The sequence below is a fragment of the Petaurus breviceps genome, unplaced genomic scaffold, assembly GCF_028583685.1.
Source record: "Petaurus breviceps papuanus isolate PSGF00001 unplaced genomic scaffold, PetGlider_PUasm1.0 164, whole genome shotgun sequence".
NCBI classification, from domain to species: domain Eukaryota; kingdom Metazoa; phylum Chordata; class Mammalia; order Diprotodontia; family Petauridae; genus Petaurus; species Petaurus breviceps.
In genome coordinates, this window is record NW_027185735.1 from 11,756,742 (window position 1) to 11,781,117 (window position 24,376).

Genomic DNA, 24,376 nt, shown 5'->3' on the forward strand with positions numbered 1-24,376 from the left:
ATAGATAGATACATAGATAGATACATAGATACAAAGACAGATACCTATAATTCAGAGATTGCCTTACATGATTTATTTTCAGGCTTTTACAGGGCTTTTTATATAAAGGTATCAATCAATTATAGAACCATATGAATAAGCTGAGGAGAGGTAGTGTGGTACAATGGAAAAAACACTGGGTTTGGAGTAAGAAGACCAAGGCTCTGATCTTTATTCTACTACTTAACACCCGAGTGGTTTAATGTGTCTAGGTCTCAGTTTCCTCATCGATAAAAATATATATGAGAGGTAGAAGTGATAATCTTTTAGATTTCTTCTATGAATGACCCTATGATAAAAGAGAATTTTTAATTCAATCACACCATGCTGAATTACCAACCACATTTCCTACTAACAAGGATACTCAAACTAGCTACAGCAGTAAAAAGGCAAGGAAATAATATAAAAGTAAAAACCCTGGTGATGGGGAAAAACACCTAATTTTATTTTCTGTTTTGATGATATCCTTTTTTCCCCACCAAAATGAAGAACTGATGGGGCAATTGTTCAAACACTGTAATTTTCCAAACAGATTTCTAAGACAGAAAGCTGTACCAGGCTCTTTTATAATGAAAGGCACTGAGGTCTTTTAGAAAGAAAAAAATACATTTCCTAAACAGAGACTCTACAGATTCAACTCATTAAAGAGATCTTTCAGGAATTAAACTGTACAACTCTAGAGTAAGATTCAGACAGTTAATTCATTTACAATGCTGAGGTTTCTATCTATGTGTTATTTTGGATCATTATCCGTCATTATTTATCACCCCCCCTGCCAAAAAAATGGACAAAATTTCTTCAAACTTTTCTTTAAAAAAGACTTTTACAGAATAAGAAGACCCTAAATGATTGATAGCATTAGGAAAGAGGATAACATTAGTATCATAGCACCCAAAGACAACATATACATATTTTTTGTTCCTAATCTTTTCATATATTTAAATAATAGAAAACCATTCCTGTCCTTGAACTTTTTAAAGACTTCAGAGCATTTAAAGTACTTGTTTTTGATTTTCATATGTTCCACTTTGTTAAACACTGGGGATATGAAGGAAAAAATAATCCTTGATATCAAAGAGTTCTCAGTAACTCAGTGAGGGAGACAACACACAAACAACTATGGACAAACAAGATACAAAGAGGATAAACTGGAGATAATTACAGAGCACTAATATTAAGGACTATGGAAAGCTTCTTGTAGAAGATGTAGTTTTTAGCTGTGATTTGAAGGAAGTCAGGAGGTGGAGATGAGGAGGGAGAAAATTCTAGCTATTGGGGAACAGTCAGAGAAAATTCAAAGAGAAGGGAGTGTTACTGGCAAGGAACAACAAGGAAGTCAGTGTCACTGGAACCACATAGTCCTCAGAGGGAAGAGACAGAAAAGGTAGGAAGGGGCCATGTAGCAAAGCTCTTTAAAAAGTCAGATGATTTTCTATTTGATACTGGCCATAATAGGGAGCTAATGGAGTTTACTGTCATGGTCACACCACATAGGTGCTTTAGGTAGACAGATAGGACAGCTGAGTGGAGGACTATCATGGGGAGAGACCTGAGGCAGGACTACAAAGACCAGAAAGTTTTTGAAATCCAGGCCTGAGATAATGAGGGCCTGTCCCAGGGTGATGGCAGTGTAAGAGAAGGAATATAAATGGATATGTTAAAAAAAAAATGCTCCAAATAACTAGAAATGCAAAATAACTTTGAGACTCTACCTTAAACCATGCAAATTAATTAAGATTACAAAAAAAAATTGAACAATCACTGTCAAAAGGGTTGTAGAAAACTATACACAGCAACATACTGTTTGCAAAGCAGTAAAGTAGTCCAAATTTTCTTTATATTAATTTTGAAATATGCAAGAAAAATAACTCAACAGTATATACCCTTTTTGCTTTACTGAGCCCTATTTCTGGGTTCTCCAAGAAAGTCAAGGAGAGGAATAATGGTCCAACAGAAACCAAAACAATCAAAACAAAGAAATAGAAATTAAGTAAGTGTACATTAACTGGCGAATAACTGAAAAACTACAGGATTCAAGATTTGAATGTAGTAATAGTATACTGTATAGTAAAAACAGTGAATATAAGGAATTCAGAGAAACACAGGAAACTCTGTACAAATTGATACAAATAAGCAGAGCCAAAAGCACAATAAACAAAATGTATACCACAGCATAACAAATAAAAAGTAAAACTCTTGCGGTCGACTCAGAAAACCAATGAAAATTCAGGATGATAGTTAATAAAATATTTCACTGTCTTCACAGAATAGGAGTAGGGACATTGCATGGTCAGATTTAGTCACAACATCAGCCAATTCTACTTATTTGTTACTCTTTATCACAAAAAAGGTTGGGGGTGGGCAGAGTTTTTGTTTTCCTTTCCCAAAAATATTTGCCCTATAAAGACAAAATACATCAACAGAACATAATTTTCTAAAACAAAGAATACTTCAAAACAAAGTCAATATTATTTGTTAACAAATTATGAAGTAGCCTTGCTAGATGAAAATGATAAAACGCCTTACAAATAAAAATCTATCCTTTATTGTCAATGGCATTGTCAAATTTTTAATAAAATGTTTTCTAAACTTTCTTTTTTCTTTGTCAATTTATTTTCTCTCATTCCTTAGTTCATATTTTCAAATGAATTTCCCACCGAAGAAATATTTCATCTTAAGACCTCAGATTCTACTTTTAATTCTTAAGTTTTTACATACTGATTGAAACTAATAAACTAATTTTTATAAATATGTCACAAGAAGGTCCCCAGTTTTACAAGCCAAGTAACTTCACATCATATATTATAACTAAGTTTGGCTAAAGCATAATTTTATTAAAGATGGATCTATTACTGTTCCCTTACAAGTATCTGATTTGAAACTTTTAAACAAATAAAATATTTATTTTTCTTTTAAAATATATATTTAATTGCAAGGAAAAGTGGTCAAATTGCATTTTTGTTGTTTTTTAATTGGCAAGAGAATACGCAAACCTGAATTAAAGTAGCTTTTGCATTTGTTATGAGAGCAGGTTGAGGTTGGTGATCAAAAGTATAAACATAAAAGGAGGAAAGCCCTCCTATTCTATTTTTGTTACTCATAGTCATTCCTCCCACCCCCCAAAGTGATTTCCAGGATTAAAACACTTCAGTGAAGAAGTCCAAGTCATCAGTTTTAAATAAGATTTCTACTCGGATTCCAAATGTTAGCTAAAGATAAGAATAGGACATTCGGCAAATTAAAGGAAATATACATATATTATATTTATTACATTAAACATGTAATATAGTATGCATAATGTATTATATGACATAGAATAAATTATATAAATGCAACAAAAATTATTAAATATATCACAATCACATTATATAATATATAACATGCAAAAACGTAATATGCTATAGTTTAATATTCAATATACATCCTATAACATACAACATATTCTCTTGTATATTGTATATATAACTGGGACTTTGTTTTGGACATGCTCAGATCATTTAATATGGATGCACCCTGCTTCAGGGAGAAGACATCCTGTATGTTCTTTTCCCCTACCACATAGGTGACAGTAGCATCTTTGAACTGGCTGCACAGCAGAAACAATACAACTTTAAACTGCCAGACTAGGATAATCTCAATCTTTTTCCTGTGCACTCTTTCCATTAGCAGTTTCCTAAAAAGATGAAGATTTACCTACAAGTAAGGGCACTACAAATTGAACCAGTTGGGGCAATGTGCTACCTCCCCCTTCTACCTCCTTTTAGGTCTCATGGGCCTAAGAAACAGGGCTGAGGTTTCTGTTTTCTTTCTTATGTCCTTCTCAATTTTGGGTGCAGAAGGCAGAATCCCCATTGAACCCAGAAATGTCAAGTCATGGTGACCTGGGAGCCAGAATTCTGGGCTGGATGTTGCAGACAGCCAGAGTCTGTTAAGAAAGTGTAATGGCAAGCAAAGGAGTACTTAGCTCCTTATTTCAGCTCTTCAAGTGTCTTTGAGCTTCCCCTGTGATTATATGAAGTCTTTATTAGAAACAGAACCTGTGAAGACCACAGTGGGAGGAACTTACCATATAAAAGCAGGAGCACAAGTTGGGACCAAGCAGAACTGAGAAGGATGGCTATGGTGCCCGTACTTTGTACTGATGTTACTTTATCAGACCTGCCTACTTGATAGAGGATGTTGCTGCTGTTAGTGCTGGTTCAGAAGCCCTGAAGAAGACTTTCTTGCTGTCTGTTTACAGAAGTCCTGAAGGAGGGTTTTACTGATGTTTTCAGAGTTTCCAGGACTTTATTGATGATTCTGTCAATTTCTCAGACAGAGACCCTGTCTGCTGATCTGTGTTGATTTCACAAGCAGAAAGTGAAATGATGATAGTTCAGGCAATGTTGTGTGAACACTGTTGTAACTCTGCTAAGCCTAATGTGTGGAGATGGACCAGGAGCTGAACCAGGACCTGGGAACTGCCTACCTGTGAATCCAGGTGACAGTTGGATGAATTCAGACAAGAGCCAGGAGTATGGAAGAGGAATCATGGAGTCTGAGAATCAGCTTCAAGTCAAGATGAAAGACCTTTCCTTGGGTACTTAGTGTTGACTGACAAGATCATGATTTACTGTGACCTAGGGTTGGAAGACCTTTGTACTTTGTGTTTTGTACTCCTTAAGGATGATTGGAAGCCAGTCTCCAATCAAGAGTTTATAGATGGGTACTTTATACTGATTGATTCAGATTGTGACTTACTGAATGACATCTTTTGTTTAAGAATATGTGGCCACTTCAGGAGTAAGTTGTTATGTTATATCACTGTGAATGTTGAACTTTGGGGTTTCAATGAATGTTTTGCTTTAGTTTATTCCTGAATAAATATAGAATTCACTATACTACGTGATCAGAACCTTAGAGCTATTCACAGTAGCAGTCCTCAGGAAAGCTGCTCCTACTTGACTTTACAGAAAGTCCTGAGAAGACAAGGTGTAAGCCCAAGGGGACTTTGGACTGTGCTATATATAAACTGAGCTAAAATGTGAAACTAATTCCCATCTACTCAGAAGATGAATTAGTGTAGGAGTGATTAAAACTCTCAGGTGTCAGGGGAATATGTTGTATTTGTTGTATCTTTAGAGTAAATATTCTTTTGTAAAAGCCAATCCAACTATTAATGGTTAAATGTAACTAGGGCACAGGGGATCCCTCTCTACAACTGAAGAACACCACTAATGTGGTTTGGAACTATTGGCAGAGAGCCTAGACACCCCCAAACCCCGTCAATGGTAACAGAGAAGCATGGGGGAAGGATGAAATGTAGCATCCTAGGCCTTCAGGTAGTGGGGACTAGGGTAGTCACTGTTTTATCTATGTGCATGTATACATATATGTATAAAAGTATATGTATGTATTATAGTACATATATTCACATATATATACATACAATATTATACATTCATACATATACTTTTTACCAACCAAAGCAGATATCCCTAATCCCCAAAACACTCACCTTCAACATTTTCTTATCTCCAAAGAAGGAAAATAAGGCAGAGATAAAGTAACTAGGTTTGGGGAGTGTTTGTTTTCTTGGGGGGTAGGGTGGGGGTGAGGAAAGTCAGGTCTAAAAAACCCCCAAGCATGGGCCTGTTTGTAACAATATTTTTAAATGGACTAAGAAGATCAAGTACTTTACCTCTGGAATACAGATTTACTGGAATAAAAGAATCTTAAACTTTGGACTGAAAGCTCTGCTGGTCTAGGGAAGCCCATTTGTATTCACTGCTGAATAGCTCTACTTAAGAAAGGTCTTTCTTATGTTAATGCGTACAGAGGCTGACAGCAAAACAATATAACAAACCTTTCTTTCTAAAATAAGGCAATTAAAGCTTTGACTTAGGGCAGTGAGGTTTAGGGTAGTCACAGTCATTTTGGGGATATACCTCTCCACATATTCATTAAGCTTCTAATAAGAAAGGAAAAAAAAAAGTCAAGTGATACCACATTATTCAGAGAATACAACTGACTGTACATGTAAAAGATCCTCCTCCACAAAAGCTAGAGATCTGGAAGGACTTCAGAGAGAGAGATGTTGAACTGTAAAGGGGAAAAAAACATTCAGATGAAAAGTAAACATTTCCCTATCTAATAAAAGATTCTGAGGCTTGAATGGCTCAATAAGGCTGTATGTTGTTACCTTATTTAACTATAAGTAAAGTACATCATGTGAAATGCCAGGCTGGATAAGTAAAAAGCTAGAATTAAGATAGGAGCAATATCAACAACCTCAGATATGAAAACATCACTGTAATGGCAGAATGTGAAGAGGAATTAAGCCTCTTGATGAGGGTGAAAGAAGAGAATGCAAAAGCTAGCTTAGAGATTAATATGAAAAAAACTTAAGATCTTGGCAACTTGTCCCATCACTTCCTGGCAAACAGAGGGAGAAGAAATGGAAACAGTGTCATATTTTATTATATTCTTGGGCTCAAAGATCATTGTAGATGGTGACGGCAGCCATGAAATCAAGACAGTTGCTCCTTGGAAGGAAAGCTATGGCAAATCTGGATAGCACACTAAAAATTAAAGACATCACCCTGCAGACAAAAGACCACATAATCAAAGCTATGGGTTTTCTACTAGTAATGTATAGCTGTGAGAGTTGGACTAAAAAGAAAATTGAACACTACAGAATCGATGCTTTTGTGGTGCTAGAGAAGACTTCTGAGTCTTTTAAACAGCAAGGAGATCAAATCATTCAATACTTAAAGAAATTAATTGATGAGCCAAGCACAAACTTGGCATGAGCTCCCACTCCAATCACTTCTAACACATGTAAAAAAAAAATGACTCTAAACAAATGTTAGAGGGGGCGGCCAGGTGGCACAGTGATAAAGAGCACTGCCCCCAGAGTTGGGATGACCTGGGATCGAATCCAGGCTCAGATACTTAGCACCACACCCAGAAATAACTGGCCGTGTAACCTCAAGCAAGTTACTTAACCCCAATTGCTTTAAAAAATACAAAAACAAAAACAAGACAAGACAAATGTTAGAGCTACAGAACCCACAAAGTGACAGAAACAAATCTCCCACTGAAGGCAGCCCAGCAAGTGGACAGGAAGGGTATACAGCACCAAGCTGGGAGCCACGCGCTGTCCGCGTGAGCCTCACAGTTCTGGCCCTGGGGCAGCTCCAATCAGCAGCCCAGGCAGAACAGACTTCAGGAGAGTGAACCACCAACAATTGTGGTGGTTTCCAGACTTCGTAACCCATAAACGCCAAAGACAAAGTAAAAGGTCAGTGTGGAACTCTGTTGGAACAGGGGGAAAGGGAAGAGCATGGTCCAGCCTCTGCCCCCAGGGCGAGAAGCAGTGGGGGCACAGTGGCACTGCCACATGGCTGCCTCAAGGAGCTCCTGGCCTGCAGATAGTAGGGGGACCAAGCAACCATTCAGAAGGTAATCACTCTGGCTTTAACCTGCTTGGATCTGGATCACAGTCTTAGGTGGTGGTCCTGAGATGTATGGCCAGTGAACCAGAGCTTGTGGGGGCTGTAGAGAGGGTGCCCTCCTAATAAAGCAGCTATGAATACCCCAGAGATTTGGGACAAAGCTCTCTCCATTCTGAAAGCAGAGTTCTATTATGGCAAAGAGCTCAAAAGCTAAGTAATTGGCTGGCAATATGAGCAAGCAAAGGAAGCACAAACAGACCATAGATTCCTTTTGGGGGACAAAAAGGATCAAGGCACGGAGCAGGAGAAAGACAGCAAAGTCAGAACTCCTGCATCAAAAGCCTCCAAGAAAAATATAAACTGGTTGCAGGCCATGGAGGAGCTCAAGAAGGATTTTGAAAATTAACTAAGAGAAGTGGAGGAAAAATTAAGAAGAAATATGAGAATGAGGCAAGAAAATCATGAAAAGCAAGTCAACAGCCTGCTAAAGGAGACCCAAAAATACTGAAGAAAATAACACCTTAAAAAGTAGACTAACTCAAATGGCAAAAGAGTCCCAAAAAGCCAATGAGAAGAATGCCTTAAAAAGTCAAATTTGCCAAATGGAAAAGGAATTTCAAAAATTCACTGAAGAGAAATTACTTTATGAGAAATCAAGATACTATAAAAAGGAACCAAACAAATGAAAAAATAGAAGGCAATGTGAAATATCTCATTGGAAAAACCACTGACCTGGAAAATAGATCCAGGAGAGATAATTTAAAAATTACTGGACTCCCTGAAAGCAATGGATCAAAAAAGAGCCTACACACCATCTTTCAAGAAATTCTCAAGGAAAAATTGCCCTGATATTCTAGAACCAGAGGGCAAAATAGAAATTGAAAGAATTCACTGATCACTATTGAAAAGATCCCAAAAAGAAAAATCCTAGGAATATTATAGCCAAATTCCAGAGTTCCCAGGTCAAGGAGAAAATATTACAAGCAGTCAGGAAGAAACAATTTGAGTATTGTGGAAACACAATGAGGATAACACAATATCTAGCAGCTTCTACATTAAGGGATCAAAGGGCCTGGAATATGACATTCCAGAGCTCAAAGGAGCTAGGACTAAAACCAAGAATCACCTACCCTGCAAAACTGAGTGTAACGCTACAGGGAAAAATATGGTCATTCAATGAAATAAAGGATTTCCAAGCGTTCTTGATGAAAAAAACCAGAGCTGAACAGAAGCATGAGAAGGTAAATAGGAAAAAGAAATCATAAGGAGCTTATTAAAGTTGAACTATTTACACTACTACATGGAAAAATAACTGTAGCTCATAAGACTTTTCTCAGTATGAGGATAGTTGAAGGGAATATATATGTATACATACATACATATGTATGTATATATATATATGTGAGTGTGGGCATATGTATGTTCATGTATACATATTCAGAGGGCACAGGATGAGTTTAATAGGAAAAGATGAAATCTAAAAAATAAAATTAAGAGGTGAAAGAGGAATCTATTGGAAGAAGGAAAAAGGAAGAGATAGATTAGGGTAAATTATCTCATATAAAAGAGGCAAGAGGGGGTGGCCAGGTAGCACAATGAGTAAGAGTACCAGCCCCAGAGTTGGAATGACCTGGGATTGAATCTGGTCTCAGACACTTAGCACCCACCCAGAAACACCTGGCCGTGTAACCTTGAGCAAGTTACTTAACCCCAATTGCTTAGGGGCGGCCAGGTGGTTCAGTGAGTAAGAGTACCGGCCCCAGAGTCGGGATGACCTGGGATCGAATCCGGGCTCAGATACTTACCACCACACCCAGAAATAACCGGCCGTGTAACCTTGAGCAAGTTACTTAACCCCAATTACTTAAGAAAAAAAAAAAGGCAAGAGATAACTGTTACAATGGAGGGGAAGAGCAGGAAGGTGAAAGGGAATGGGTCAACCTTATTCTCATTAAATTTGGCTTGAGGAGGGAATAACATACACACTCAATTGGGTATCTTACCCTACAGGAAAATAGGGGAGTAGGGAATAAGAGGGGGGATGATAGAAGGGAGGGCAGATTGGGGGGAGAGGGTAGTTAGAAGCAAACATTTTTGGAAAGGGACATGGTCAAAGGAAAAAACAGAATAAGTGGGGGGCAGGATAAGATGGAGGGAAATATAGTCTTTCACAATATAACTACTAAGGAAATGATTTGGGTAACTATACATGTACAACCTATGTTGAAGTGCTTATCTTCGCAGTGGGGGCAGGTTGAGGAGGGAAGGCAAAAAATCTGGAACTCAAAGTTTTAAAAACAAAATGTTTAAAAAAAATTTCTTTTTTTCATATGCAACTGGGAAACAACATATACAGGCAATGGTGTATACAAATCCATCTTGCCCTACTAGAAAGTTAGGGAGGTGATGGGGGAGGATATAAGGGAGAAGTGATTGGGGAAAGGGGTATTCAGTAGACTTGCTATTTTGGGGTGGGGGTAGGGGTAAGATGGGGAGAAAAAGTGAAACTGAAAATCTTGTGGAAATGAATGTTGAAAACTAAAAATAAATAAATTAAAAACTTTTTAAAAATAAAATAAAATAATTTTTCAAAATTAAAAAAAATTAATTCAAGTTCACTGGAAGGTCAAATACTGAAGCTGAAGCTTAAATACTTTGGCCATATAATGAGATGGGACTCAATGGAAAAGACCCTGAAACTGGGAAAGACTGAAAGCAAAAGAAGGGGACAGAAGAGAATGAGATGGATAGTGTCACAGAAACAACAAACATGAACTTGGACAGATTTTAAGAGATAGTGGAGGACAGAAGGTCTGGCATCCTATGGTGCATGGAGTTATCAAGAATATGACACTGAACAAAAATATTAAGGCAATAAACTTGCCTCCAGGGCACATACCAACTTCATACTTTTGTCCATAGGCACCTGAGCATAAGATCACAAAAGGCTAAGAAATGTGACTGAACTGAGATGATCACTCATAAGGCTGGGTGGAAAGCCTTAACAATTCCTTAACAGAATTCTCCCACCTCCTACCAGAAGCTGACAAACCTAAGAGAGACTTTTGACCAATTCAAAAGGAAAAGCTTTCTTCCAATTCTAGGCTAAGGGTCCCAGAATTTCAAATGAAAACAATACTCCAGGTGAAGAGAGTGCAGTACTACCTAGCTCAGCCTGTAGCTGAAGGTAGAAAGAGACTATAACTGCTCATCAAAGAGTAAGCCCATGGGGTGGATAGGTGGTGCAGTGAATAGAGCACCAGCTCTGGAGTCAGGAGGACCTGAGTTCAAATCTGGCCTGAGACAATTCACACACACACACACACACACACACACACACACACACACAAAACTAACCTTAGGCAAGTCATTTAACCCCAAATGCCCTCCAAAAAGCAAAAAAAAACAAAAAAAAAAGAGTAAGCCCAGAGTCCAGTGGATCAATCCTGAGATGCAAAGTCCAGAAATCTAATACCCTACCTGAGCCCAGACTGTCAACTGATAGCCAGTGCTCAATGTTGTGGGAATAAGTATGTTAACTATTTTGTCTTAAGCTTCTATTTTATGATCAGTAGTTATCATATAAGTTGCTTATGTAAGACATACACACAACTGATAAACACCTGCTAATGATTCAGGAAACTGAAGCTTTGAATAGTAGCCTCTTTTTGCCCTACATTGAAGTAACTCCAACAGTAATCAGAACTTGGTTGTAACAAGGAAATGTTGTTGTGAATACAAATGTGACATGTTTAGTGGGACCTTTTAAGAATGAGGCTGGTGGGGGTCTGAAGTATGAATCATTGAAAAGATCATTGCAAACTGTCAATTAATAGAAATTGCAAGCATTGATGAGTTGAAGTCTGATTTAGTGTTTCCATCATACCATTTAGCACACTTAATGGTGTGTGAGTTTGGAATATGCACAACGCATTACACCAAGCAGCCAGTTCTGCTCTATCTGGCAGTCACTGCTCAGGAGCTGAATGACCTTACTGGCCCACTCCAGCAGCTAACCAACGATTGAGTGATTTGTCCATTCCAGCCTAAAGGCAGCAAAGTCTAGGAGCTGGGCAATTTTCCTAGTCCAAACCAGCAACGAAGTCTAGTGAGAAGCCCAAGCAAATCTGCCTGAACTAGTACAGCAACAAAATAACCCATCTGGTCAAAACTATGTGTCCTTCATTGAGTCAGACCAGCTGAGAAGAGGAGCAATCTGTCCATCACTGATACCTCAGCCTGTAATAAACTTTGTGAAGAGAATGAAATTATGTGGGAGTCCTACAGTTCTGCACTTATAAGTCACCCGGTGCGCCTTACACATTAGCACACTACCACTGCATTTTAATGCCATATCCACTCTTCCCCTCTGCCCCATGAGCTAAATGTGTATTTATGGGAGAGAGCTTGGGTTTGGGGGACAATGGCTTTGTAACTACTATTCTTGCTATATCATGTGGATAAATTGCCTTGGCTAAAAAACTAAGTCTACTGGTTAATTAAGGGGAAGCATAACAATAGGGCTAATGAAGTAGTGTTAGGAGAAGCCACTTACAAATTGTTCCTAAGATTCTAAAAGTATCAACACCAACCCTCTGCACGCCCAACTTGCCAGTATAAAGTGAGGTTTGAATAAACCCAGGAGATTGTTACATAAATAACATACTACACTCATAACTACCTAGTTTCTATCAAAAGAAATGAAGAGCATTTCATCTTTTATGATCCAGGGCAAAGATCAACCATTATGATTACTGAGATCTCAGTTTCCTTTTAGAGATTTTTAAAAAATTATTTATAGTTACTATACACTTTGTTCTCCTAATTCTTCTTCATTCTGAATCAGGTTGCACAAATCTTCTCATCAACAAGAATTTATTAAGCATCTACCTCACTTAAGACAGTGTCCTCTTCTTGATGATATAAATAGGATCTAAGGTGGATTAAGCTGGATATCTAAAAATGTTATTATTTTGAGACGTCTATTCCTTTTTCCACTACTCTGTAGTAATAGATGGATTACACGAGGTGGAAAGGCATGAATAGGAATACTGCAGTTCTGGTTTACTCAGACTGTAGTAAAGTATCTGATAAATATCTCACGTTATTCTTGTGGAAAAGTGATAGTATAATTAAAAAGAAACCAAAAGTGGTTGAATGACTGCACATAAAGGGCTTTCTTTACACATAAAGCTTTCCATTATCAACTTGGAAGGTCTCCAATGAGATGCTACATGAAATTATTGGCCCATTTATCAACAACTTGAATATATGACATACTAACATAAAAGGAATGTTCCACATTTAAAACCCCAATTAATAACTAGAAGGCTCTCACTGTCACATTCCCTCTCCCCTCCCCTTTCAAGGACTGGCTCAAGTGTCACTTCCTATATAACATCCCTCCTCTTATTTTCATGTACACACACACACACATATACGTAAATATTTTCTTACCTATGCATAGGTTGTTTCTCTCCTAATAAAATAAAAAGGCTGAAAAGGGTTTCAGTTTTGTCTTTTTATTCCTACCACCTAGTGTAAGCTGGTACACTGCATTAAGCAGTACTCAGTAAATGTTTGTTGAAGGAAGATTTGAGAAAATCGAACAAGCACAAATTTGAAGTTCAAACTATAATGGGAGATGAAACCACAGGATGAGAAGGTCTACAGACTACTAATCAAATGAAAATTATTTGCTTTTAGTTTTTTCTTCTATATGGTAAGGGAAGCACCTATTTTATGTAGGATAAGTCAATCAAAGTTCAATGACAATTTCAATACTTTTTTTTTTAAAGCAATCGGGGTTAAGTAACTTGCTCAAGGTTATACGGCCAGTTATTTCTGGGTGTGGTGCTGGGTATCAGAGCCCGGATTTGATCCAGGTCATCCCAACACTGGAGCCAGTGCTCTTACTCGCTGAGCCACCTGGCCGCTCCTAAGCAATTGGGGTTAAGTAACTTGCTCAAGGTTACACGGCCAGGTGTTTCTGGGTGGGTGCTAAGTGTCTGAGCCTGGGATTCGATCTCCAGGTCTTCTCAACACTGGAGCCGGTGCTCTTACTCACTGTGCTACCTGGCCGCCCCAATTTCAATACTTTTTAAAGGAAAAAACTAACCTAATTTGCATTAGGAAGCAAAGGGGGAAAGAGGTTCTTAAGTTTTTCCAGAGCTGACATTTTTTAAAAATCAGGTGAGGGTTAGAAGTGAGTGAAAAAGCAAGTCATCATCAAAACAATTTGGTGTTAGTTTAAAAAAAGAGAAAGAGGTTGATCATCAGAAGATGAGGCATATAACATATAGAAGCAAATTAATCTAAAAGCAATGTAGCTAAAATAATAACCAAAAAAGTTAAGTGGGAAAGATCTTTGCAGCAAGTTTCTCCTGAGTTCAAATTTGGTCTGAAATACTTAACTAGCTATATGACACTGGGCAACCTCTATCTACTTTACTTGCCTCATCTGTAAAATGGAGATAATAAAAGCCTCTACCTCCCAGGATTGTTGTGAGGATAAAAAGAGAAATCGATAAAGTACTTTGAAAACCTTAATGTACTATATAAGTGCTAGCTGTTAATATTACTATGTGCCAGGCACAGTGCTAAGCACAGGGGACACAAAGGCAAAACAAAACAAATTTAAAAAACAGTTCCCACTCTCAAGGAGCTCCCAGTTTAAAGGGGGAGACAAAATGTAAACAGCTATGTACAAAAAAGATAGAGACGGGACAAACGTGAATTTAAGTGCTAATTATGTACAATCATTGCCCTAAGATCACAAATAGAAAAGACAGGCCCTGTTCTTGAGGAGCTCACAGACTAATGGGGGAAATGACACATGTGGAAGGAATCAACTGCAAGTTAAATGGAAAAGCCCCGTGGCCCTTAGTATGGAATGGCAAAGAAGATGATAATGCCTCTTCTCTAATGTCATTTGCACTGATTAAATCACATCAGTTACTGATACTGAACCATGTGACAATGCCAAGGGCTCTGAAGACAACAACTTTCTTTTCTGGGTCCTCAGTAGCCATGGCTGCAGCACTTGTAGAAGCAGTGGTCAGGCTGCCAGCCCCAGGAGCTGCTTATCAGGATAATGGCTGAGGGCACTGGGCTGGAAGCACTGCTATCCCACTTGGCTCTTGGGTGCAGGGTCCTGGGCTGTCTTTATTGAGTTCTGAAGGGAGCTAGTGGTTAAGGTGTTGGTAGTTGTTGCTATCATTAAAGAAATAGTAATAACATTAAAAAAGGGAAAAAGAGATTATAAAAAGACAGGGTAGTTTTTGGATCTTGCAGTTCTTCCAGATCTCCCAGATCTTGGAAAGAGCTCTACAAATGCATTCAAAGAAACAATGATGAAGACGATCAAGGACAAGCAGCTGTGGGCTCCTTTGTCCAACCAGGGATTGCACAGGTTTTAAGTGTCCTACTGAGGAACTAGAGACAAGTCAGGGTAGGTGGCAGCCCAGACCCACATCAGGAGACTGGGCCAGACCAGGTAGCCCAGCAGCCTCTTCTTGAGCCAGTGAAGTACCTCCCTACCAGACAGTACCTCACAAGCAAAGTCCTTGGAGTCTGGCAGGAATCAACAATATCTAGTTGGGACCGGTATGATTCATAATAAGAGACAGAGACAACTACGGATTCAAGACTGAAATGTGGAGATAGAGAAAAAGTCAAAGCCAAAGACCAAGTTAAGCCACCCAGAGACCTATTCAAAACTTGGGAATTTCTACAGAAAGTGAAGCACAGTTTTAGCTACCACATCCAGAATCAAGCAGGGCCTGCTCACAACATCTTTAAAGTATGGGAGGGGTAACCCTGAGCAAGTACTTAACCCCGATTGCTTTAAGAAAAAAAAAGTGTTAAGCACATTCTTCTTACCAACTTCTGGGTAAGGAGGGGAGATGTGTCAGGGATATAGGATAAATCCATAAAATGGATGGAAGATAGCAGAATGGATTAGAAATAAGAATCTAACAGTCATTTAGAAGAAATACACTTGAAATAAAGATTCACACGGAATTAAAAGAAGGCACTAAAGTAACTTTGGAAGGTGGGAATCCTCTTCTTGGAGGCCTTCAAGCAGAGCTCAAAGATCCCTTACCTATGTATTATAGTACGGATTCCTTTCAAGAATGGGTTGGGGGGGCAGCTAGGTGGCACAGTGAATAGAGCACTGGCCCTGGAGTCAGGAGGACTTGAGTTCAAATCCAGCCTCAGACACTTAACACAAAAATTAGCCATGTGACTTTGGGCAAGTCACTTAACCCCAACTGCCCTCCAAAAAGGGGAAAAAAAAGAATGGGTTGGACTAGTTTGCTAAAAAGTTCTTTTTCAACTCTATAATTCTATGATACAAAATCTGTCACTCATTCTCCAAAAGAAACTAAATCAAAATTAATCAGTCCAAAAAAACCTTGGAGAGACTGGATAAAGTTTTGTAAAAATTCTGCTTCCCTAACAGTAAAGCAAATGAATACTATGAAGAAATCCATTAGGTGACTTAAAAGACAAATTAATAACATCAATAACAATAATAATATTCTATATTTATAAAAACCTTTTTCAAGTAACTTTACAAGCTAATAAAGCAAAGAAAGAATATGCTAACATTCTGTTGTAACTATTTTCACACAAATTAATTTAAATTTTCTAGTATTTCAAATGTAATTTGTCAGGAAGAACAGCACTGGACTTGGAATCCCAAAGGCCTGGGTTTAAAGAGTTCTGGCTTTTCCACTTAATGAGTGACCTTTAGAGCAGCCTTTTATCTCTCTGTTGCTAATTCTTTCCCATTCTTACAAAATGCTTTCAAGATTCTTCCCACAAGAATACTGTTCAATATTATCTCTAATTTTTCCATCTATGTTTGAAATTTTTGTCATAAATTTTGTTATTGTCAAGAAAAATCCCAGAGAAAATGTCAGCAAGTCATAAGATTAAACTAACTTACATGACTATGAAAGCCAGAAGCAGAAGGCAGAATCTTAGTATATAAGATGTAAGAGAATATTATGTATTTCAAATGTTTGCACCTACTTTCCAGTTTCCCCTAAAACTCAGAACAATTATACATCCCTTCAGACTTGATCAGCACCTGAAATTTATAGGAAATACTTGTTCTAACACAATAGAAGCCAGAATATTGCTGCTAAAGCTACACTAAAACAAAATAATGGAAAGAGACAGTTAAAGACAGGAATTAGTAAACCACAACCCAGAGGTTAAATCTAACCTAATTAAAAATCGAAAGGGGCTTGCGGTATATTAACTGATCCATTCCAAAACTAGTCCATGAGATAGAAAAAAGGTAATGAGAGCCACACATTAACCTTTACTGTCCCAAGTTTTTAATTTAGTTGGGAGTAGAGACGGCTCAGATAGTCCAATAAAGTAGGTAAGTAATAGTCACTTAAAGCTTTTTCTAATCCCTTTCCAAATCCTTCACCACAGCCCCTTAAGTATCTCACCATATTGGGGTGGCTAGGTGTCGCAGTGAATAGAGCACTGGCCCTGGAATCAGGAAGACCTGAGTTCAAATCCTGCCCCAGAGACTTGACACACTTAGCTGTGTGACCTTGGGCAAGTCACTTAACCTACTGCCCTCCCCCCCCCAATAAAAAGGGCCTCACCAGGAATACATCATTGGTAGTTCAGTTAGCACTTCATTGTTTACAGTCTACCTGACATAAATTATTACACTCAATCCCTGTAAATTCTGGTAGTATCAGCCATACTATCTCCATTTTACAAAGGAAAAAAATTAAAGTTCTGAGATGTTAATTGACTTTCCCAAAGACACTCATTAAGAAGCAATGTCAGAATTCAAAACCAGGCCTTTGGGACTCCAGGTCCAGGGCTCAATTATGATCATATGGAACTAGCCTAGCCCAAGAATCAATGAAAATGTCTAGTCTAAAGGTAAAACACTTATTAAGTGATTATTATGTACCAGGCACTGTGCTAATTATGCCTGATTTATCACAACCTATCAAAGTCTATCACTGGTCTATCAAAAGAAGACTAGAGCAATAGGTCTCTATCTTAGGATACAAATGTCAGATACATATTTAGTAGAAATCAATTTCAGGAGTCAAAAAAAAGATTCTACTAGTTGGTATTACCTAACGTATTTCTAGTTCCTATTTTCTTTCCATCCCCCAAAACGTATCTCATTGAAAATCTCATTGCAACTCCTCTCAAACTCCTCCTATCCTCCTAAATTTAAGCGCCTTCTAACTGGTTTAGGTGATGGAGCAGAGTACTCCAATGTGATGCTCTCTATGGACTGACAACTGGTCACCTGCCACAGAATGTTCAGACACCCGATGCTTTCTAGGAAAATGTCAGAGTAGTTGGCAACAAACATCCGTTACTTATAGCTTAACCTGACTCTCTACAATAGTGTTCCCTAACCACATTTGCAGATCTTGGGTCTATTCTACTAAGTCCTAAAATCATCCTAGAACTGTAATAGAAGATCCTTAGTCATAGCAAGGTGTTCTACAAGCCAATTCCAAGCCAACCATCGAATACCCATACATTAAAATCCTACCCAAGAAGTCAATGGGACACCCTATGGCCAGGCTAAGGAAGAACCTGAAAAGTGCTGTTCTACAGCAAATGCCCTGTTGGTTCGCTTTGCCTGGCTGGGGAAAATAACAGTATACTGACTGTTAACTGATCCTGAGAGTGCCAAAATAAGGGCTCACAAATGCTTAGATGTGCCAAAATTCTCTTGAAAGCTGAGAAGTAAATTTGCTATGGTTACAAATAGAATTTGCCAATTTTAAAGCATAGTCTTATTTATTCCTCACATTTTTCCCCTTCTTTCTTTTTTTCTCTGACCTTCATTTTCTACTCCTGTTTACAACATTACATATCTTTTTATTAGTCATAAAATATAGAAATATTGGAAAACGTGTAACTACCTCAGTGTGGCAACTCTTTGTATGGAAATTTCCAAATCCAAATTCACTCTATCCAGTATATACATCTCTTGTATCCAAAATAACAACAAAAAAAACCCAACCCCCTCCCCCAAAATACGTTCACCAAATCTTTATATAAGTTCCCAATACATGGATTTTATAATCTTATCCATAAAAGGACTATTTCAAAGCCATATCCAGAAAATTGACTTTTTTATACGAGGTATAATAAAGTAATAGCTAATACTTAATAAGTGATAAGAAAAGATTTCCTCTTACAAACTGCTGAGTAATCCCAAAAGCCACTAAACTTATTAAAACAATACAGTCTATTTTTAGAGGAATCAAAATCTCTGACCTCTAATGCAGAAGGGAGAAAAATTCTCTTTTATGGTTGTAATAGAACATACTATATTTTAGTAACTAAAGCAAATATTTATTAAGTCTGTGATAATGTAAGTTTGCATATTGTTGAATTATGCAAATACAGGAGGGGTAGGGCACGAAATTCAACTTAATGTACTTGTCTTTTTCAGTGGGGGTATGGAGGAAGAAGTGGTACAATGCTCTTCCTAAATACATTTATATAGGAAGACCAATCTACCCAATATCCAAATGTACTTACTCAACTTCTCTTTGGCATTTTCATTCTAAAAGTATATCAGGGAAGGAAAAAAAGTGAGTATGTGTGCTTATAGTCACCCACTTTATTAACCCATGGAATTCTTACCTCCTTTTACTAAAATAATAATAAAACCAAAATAAAATCTGCCTTGAGTTATTCATCTTTAGTTGGAACTTAGAAACTTGCACACTTCCTTATTCCTTATTCATTTCTTTGAGTGATATACAGTGTCTATAAAAAGAAGAAAGGGACTTGTAAAGAACTGAAAGATGGTGTTTACATTTTGGTTTTCCTTCTCTCTAATTTATTTGATACTTTTTTTTTAAACCAGGTTATTTGCATCCCTTAGAAGGAAAAAACGTGGTGAGGAAGAAAAAAGAAGGGAGCTAAGTAAGGGATGAAAGTGATATGGTAACTGCTTCCTCAACCCAAGGGAGCTAGAGGGAGGAAAAGGAAGTAGATAAAAGATGAGAAGCAGATGAGAGGCTAGACAGGAGTTATTGACTAGTTAGCTCTTCTCTCCCTTCCATCAATAAACCTTTGATTTAAAGCCTTGCCTACCCTGGAATACATCAAGCAGGTAAAATATGGAGATAACTCTTCTGGGATTAAGTAGTAGATATTTCAAGAACAAAGGAGAGAGGAGGAAAACAGGAGGGAGAAAGGATTATGAGAAAGACCTGTTTTCTTGATTTTCTTCTCAAAAATGTGTGCTAAGGGAAGAGGGGTAAGATAAAGATAAAAATATTCAAAATTAAGAAGAATTGGTTTGCATAGCTCATGCCCAAAAAATACGTAGATGGGGTGTAAGTGACTCTAAAATTCTTAAAATTAAACGAAGTACTAAAAAATGAATAAAATATATTCAAATCACTAAGACTAGTCGTATTTTAAATGAAAGGAAGATAATATGTATGAATTAATGCCCCCATTTTTTTCAACTAAAGAGCACACACATGACTAGAAATTAGCTCTATCTTGAGCAGAAGTCCAACAGGGACAGTGATACAAGTATGAATTGTTAATATTAAATAGAAGGCAAGAAAAACCAAAACAAAAGGTATTTTTTTACTTCTTGTTCAACAGAATATGTAGAAAACAGCAACTGATTCCAAACTAGACCAAAGGACTAGTCATGGTTCTGATAAGGAAAAGAATTAGAATAAGAATTCCTGGAAGGCAAGAATTGTGTTTCTGCCTTTCAAGTATCCCCAGCAGTATCCATAAGCTGTTAATGACCAGCTCTCTACCAGGATTCCATTACACCTTACATAAAGAATACATTCCTTAATATGCTATCATTATTCACTTTAATTTTACACAGGCCTGTCACCTGATCCACTCCATTAATTTCAGAATGTCCAGGGCTAAAACTTGTCACATATAAATTACAACCAGCTTCTCTAACAACATGGCTGAATTTCCCAGTCCCCGTCACAAGTCAAACATGCAAGCAACCAGCAGATCCTTTTAATGTCAATTCCATAGGAAAACAAATGGAAATCTGACTGTGTGTAAACTAGTCCACAATGAGAGACACTTTACTACAAAGCTGTTGTGAATCCTACAGGTTCAAATGCCAAAATAACCAGAAGCAGCAGGGGTTGATAAATGAAATCCTGGGTTGTATGCCTCACTGAATGCAAACACAAAAGATACACACACACACAGACACACACACACTCTCCCCCTCCCCCCTCTTTTCCCCGGGGATGCAACAATGAAAAGTCACACCCTGGAAAATGAGAAGGCTTGGATGTTGCCAAGTGAGTCGGCCCCCCCAACCAGCTGTTCCGCCGCGCCCCTCACCTTGTAGACGTCCCCGTAGGTGCCACTGCCCACCCGCTGGACCAGCTCGTAGTCGTGCTGGGGGTTCCGCCTCAGGATGTCCCCGGTGGGTCGGGTCGGGGCCTCCATCTTCTCTCGGGGCCGGGCCCCCTCCTGGCGCTGCCCAGGCTGCACGAGGCTCGGGCTAACTACGAAGGGCAGCGGCGGCTGCGTTTCCCAACATGGAGCTCGATCGATCCCCGTCGGTCTCCCCCACGCGTGCGGTGCCGCCTGCCCCTGAGGAAAATGGGGAGAGGACCGAGTCAACGCCGCGGTCAAGCCTCCTCGAGGCCCTGGAAGCCGCTGCGCGAGATCCCCCGACCGCCCCCCCAACAGCCCCTGGCTGGCAGCGATCCCCGTGTGCCCGCCCCACCCCGCCCCCTCCCGGCCTGCGCTCCGAGGACCCAGCCCCCCTTCCAGCGTGCGCTCCCCGCGGTCCTCCCAGCTCCCTGCAGCCCTCCCGGCCGATACTCCCTCTTCCGTGCTGCAGCTTCCCTGCACGCTCCCGGCCATCGCTCCGAGCTCCGGCCGACGGTCCCGGCACCCCTCTCCTGCCGGGGCCCTGCTCTCTTCCTTCCCGGTGCTCCCCGCTCTCCTCCAAGCCCCCCAGGCTCCTCCTGGCCCGAGCCGCCCCCTCCCCTCATCGCCTCCGCCCGTTCCCGGCTGCAGCCTCAGCACGGGAGGCAGCGGGGATGGGGCGCTAGCGGGCGGAGGTGGAGGTGGGCGCAGCTGCGGCCTCGGGGCCTGCACTCAGCCGACTGCCCGGGAGAGGCCCGGGCCGGTTGGGCGGGCTCCCGGCGCAGCGGATCCCCCCCGCCTCCCAGCCTGGGTGCGGGCCCAGCTCCGGCCAGTACCTGAAAGCTGGAGCTCTTTGTCTGGCGCTGCCGCTGGGCAGAGCGCGCCCGCCGCCCGCTTCCTTCTCCCCGCTCCCCGCCGGCCGAGGCGGCCGCTCCAGGCCAAAGCTTGGAAACGGCGAGGCCTGGCAGGGGGAGAGGATTCGGGGTCGCGCCTCCAGCTCTGGCGGCCTCACCGCACTCCCCACTCGTGGGCTTGGTCACGGAGCCGCCCGCCCCTCGTCCGCCTCCAGGACCGCCCGTGTGTGTGTGAGTGTGTATATCCGAGTGTGTAGTCCTCTCCCACCCGCCCGTCGGCCAGACGCGCTCCAGCCGCACGACTAGAGTGCCACCCAGAGGTGCAGGCGAGCCACGGCAGCCTCCCGCCGCGTCCGGAGCCTGGGGACCTGCCTGGGAACTGCCCTGGCCCCTGAGGGCTTCCCGCTGCCTCTACCTACTGTGCAGGGAAAGGCGAAGGAGAGAGACTGAGTGGGAGAGGGATCCAGATTCTGGGGAAAGGGAAATGCAAGGAGCTGTGCCCAGGATAGCATGGCACTGGGGGGTGGAGGACAGGGAAGTAAATACCAGGTGAATTGAGCAAAGGCACACCCTACCCCACCTTCTTGTTTTGCAAAGCGTCCCCAGTGTGGTCTGTTTGAGTTTGCTGGGAACACCTGCACAACCTGTCTCTCTACTGATTTCTCTAGAGGAGAGTCTTATGAAGGGGCCTGATTATCCACAATGTCCCAATTGCCTTGTTCAACAGCTTGACAACCTTTCTGCCACACCAAGAATACAGCTTTCGTAATGTATGAAATCTTATCCAATTCTGACTTAGCCACACGTTTAGTATGTGACTTTGGGCATCTTATATTTAACTGTTTCTCCAGGTTTCTGTCAAAAAACAAACAAACAAAAACCCCTAAGACTATGATGAACCATCCATAACATAAGAAGCTCTTAATGAAGAGCATTATCAAAAGTTTTAGATGTTAAATAGTTTTTAAAATAGTGGCAGTTAAGTTATTTAGGGCATGCTGTTTCAGTTCTAATCACATTCTGAAGGTGAATGTTATGTGAGAAAAGTTATTTCTAGTATCCATCATAGACTTTGATCAAAAAGAACAAATGCAATCACACCTGTGATTGACACAGATGACAGAAAAAGAATATGACAGTTGTTGGAAGAGCAGTGGGAGAATATGCACAATAATATACTACCAATAGAGATGTGACTTGATCCAAATATTCTGGAAAGAAATCCGGAGCAGTATCTGAAAAGTTACTCAATTGTACACACACTTGCACTCAGTTATACCACTATTACCATATAAGAAATATCGAAAGTACTTGCATTTATAAAAATATTTATAGTGGCACTTTTTTTGCACTTAATAGTAGTTTTTCCCCAATTGCATGTAAAGGTAGTTTTCAACATTCACTTTTATAAGATTTTGAGTTCCAAATTTTTTTCACTCTTCCTCCCTTCCCAACTTCTCCCCAAGACAGCAAGAAATCCGATATAGGTTACACATGTACAATCATGTTAAATACATTTCCACATTATTCATGTTGTAAAAGAAAATCAGAACAAAAGGGGAAAACCTTGAGAAAGGAAAAAATAACAAACAAAAAAAGGTGAGAACAGTATGGCAGTGCGGCTAATACTGTGTACAACGTTCTCCTAGTTCTGCCCACTTTGCTCAGCATCAATACATGTAAGTCCAGGTTTTTCTGAAATCCATCTACCCATCATTTCTTATAGCATAATAGTATTCCATTACATTCCTACATAACTTGTTCAGCCATTGCCCAACTGATGGGCATCCCCTCAATCTCCCAATCCTTAGTAACACTTTTTCTTGTGGGAACAGGATACTCACTCATCAGTTGGAGAATAGCTATAACAAATTATGGTATAAGAATATAATTACTGAAATAAAAGAAATGACAAAAGGGATGAATTCAGAGAAATTTGGCAGGACTCATGAACAAATGACACTGCTTTCTTCTGGGTCTCCTCCTACCTGTCTGAGTTCTCCTCTGTCTCCTTAGCCAGATCTTCATCTACTTCACACCCACTAACTTTGGCAGTTCCCCAAAACTCTGTCCTGGACACTCTTTTCTCCCTCAGTACTATTTCATTTAGTGATCTCATCAGTTCCCATGATTTCAATTATCATCTATATGCAGATGATTCTCAGATCTGTTTACTGAGCTCTAACCTCTCTCATGACCTCCACTCAGATCTCCAACTGCCTATTAGTCATCTTAATCTAGATGGCCTATAAACATCTTACACTCAACATGACCGAATTCATTGTCTTTCCATTAAAACCTTTCCCCTTCTAAACTTTCCTGTTATTGTTGAGGCTACCACATTCCTTCCAACCACCTAGGCTTGCAACCTCGGTGTCACCTTTGACTTCTCTTTCTCTCTCATCCCCCCCCCCCATATCTAATCAGTTATCAAGTCCCACCAGTTCTACCTTCATGATAACTCTTTCTCTCTTCTGACTTTGCCACTATCCTGATGCAGACATTCATCATCTCACAACTACACTATTGCACTGGTCTGCTGGTTTATCCCCCTGCCTCAAGACTCTTCCCACTCCAGTCCATCCTTCAATTAGCTGTCAAACTGATCTTACTAAAGTGCAGATATTACCATGTTACCTCCTATTT

General features: G+C 39.9%; 1 protein-coding gene across 1 annotated transcript in view; it reads right to left on the reverse strand.

Annotated features, from left to right (window-relative positions):
- MAP4K5 (mitogen-activated protein kinase kinase kinase kinase 5) overlaps positions 1 to 22,061 on the reverse strand; it is a 171,904-nt gene extending 149,843 nt beyond the window's left edge. Inside the window, exons 1-2 of the mRNA XM_069082327.1 lie at positions 21,713 to 22,061; positions 20,841 to 21,095 (exon numbers count right to left, since the gene is read on the reverse strand). Of these exons, the coding sequence (XP_068938428.1) occupies positions 20,841 to 20,948 (108 nt within the window). The 5' untranslated portion in view covers positions 20,949 to 21,095; positions 21,713 to 22,061. The remainder of the gene's footprint in view (positions 1 to 20,840; positions 21,096 to 21,712) is intronic.
- Positions 22,062 to 24,376: the final 2,315 nt, after the last annotated feature.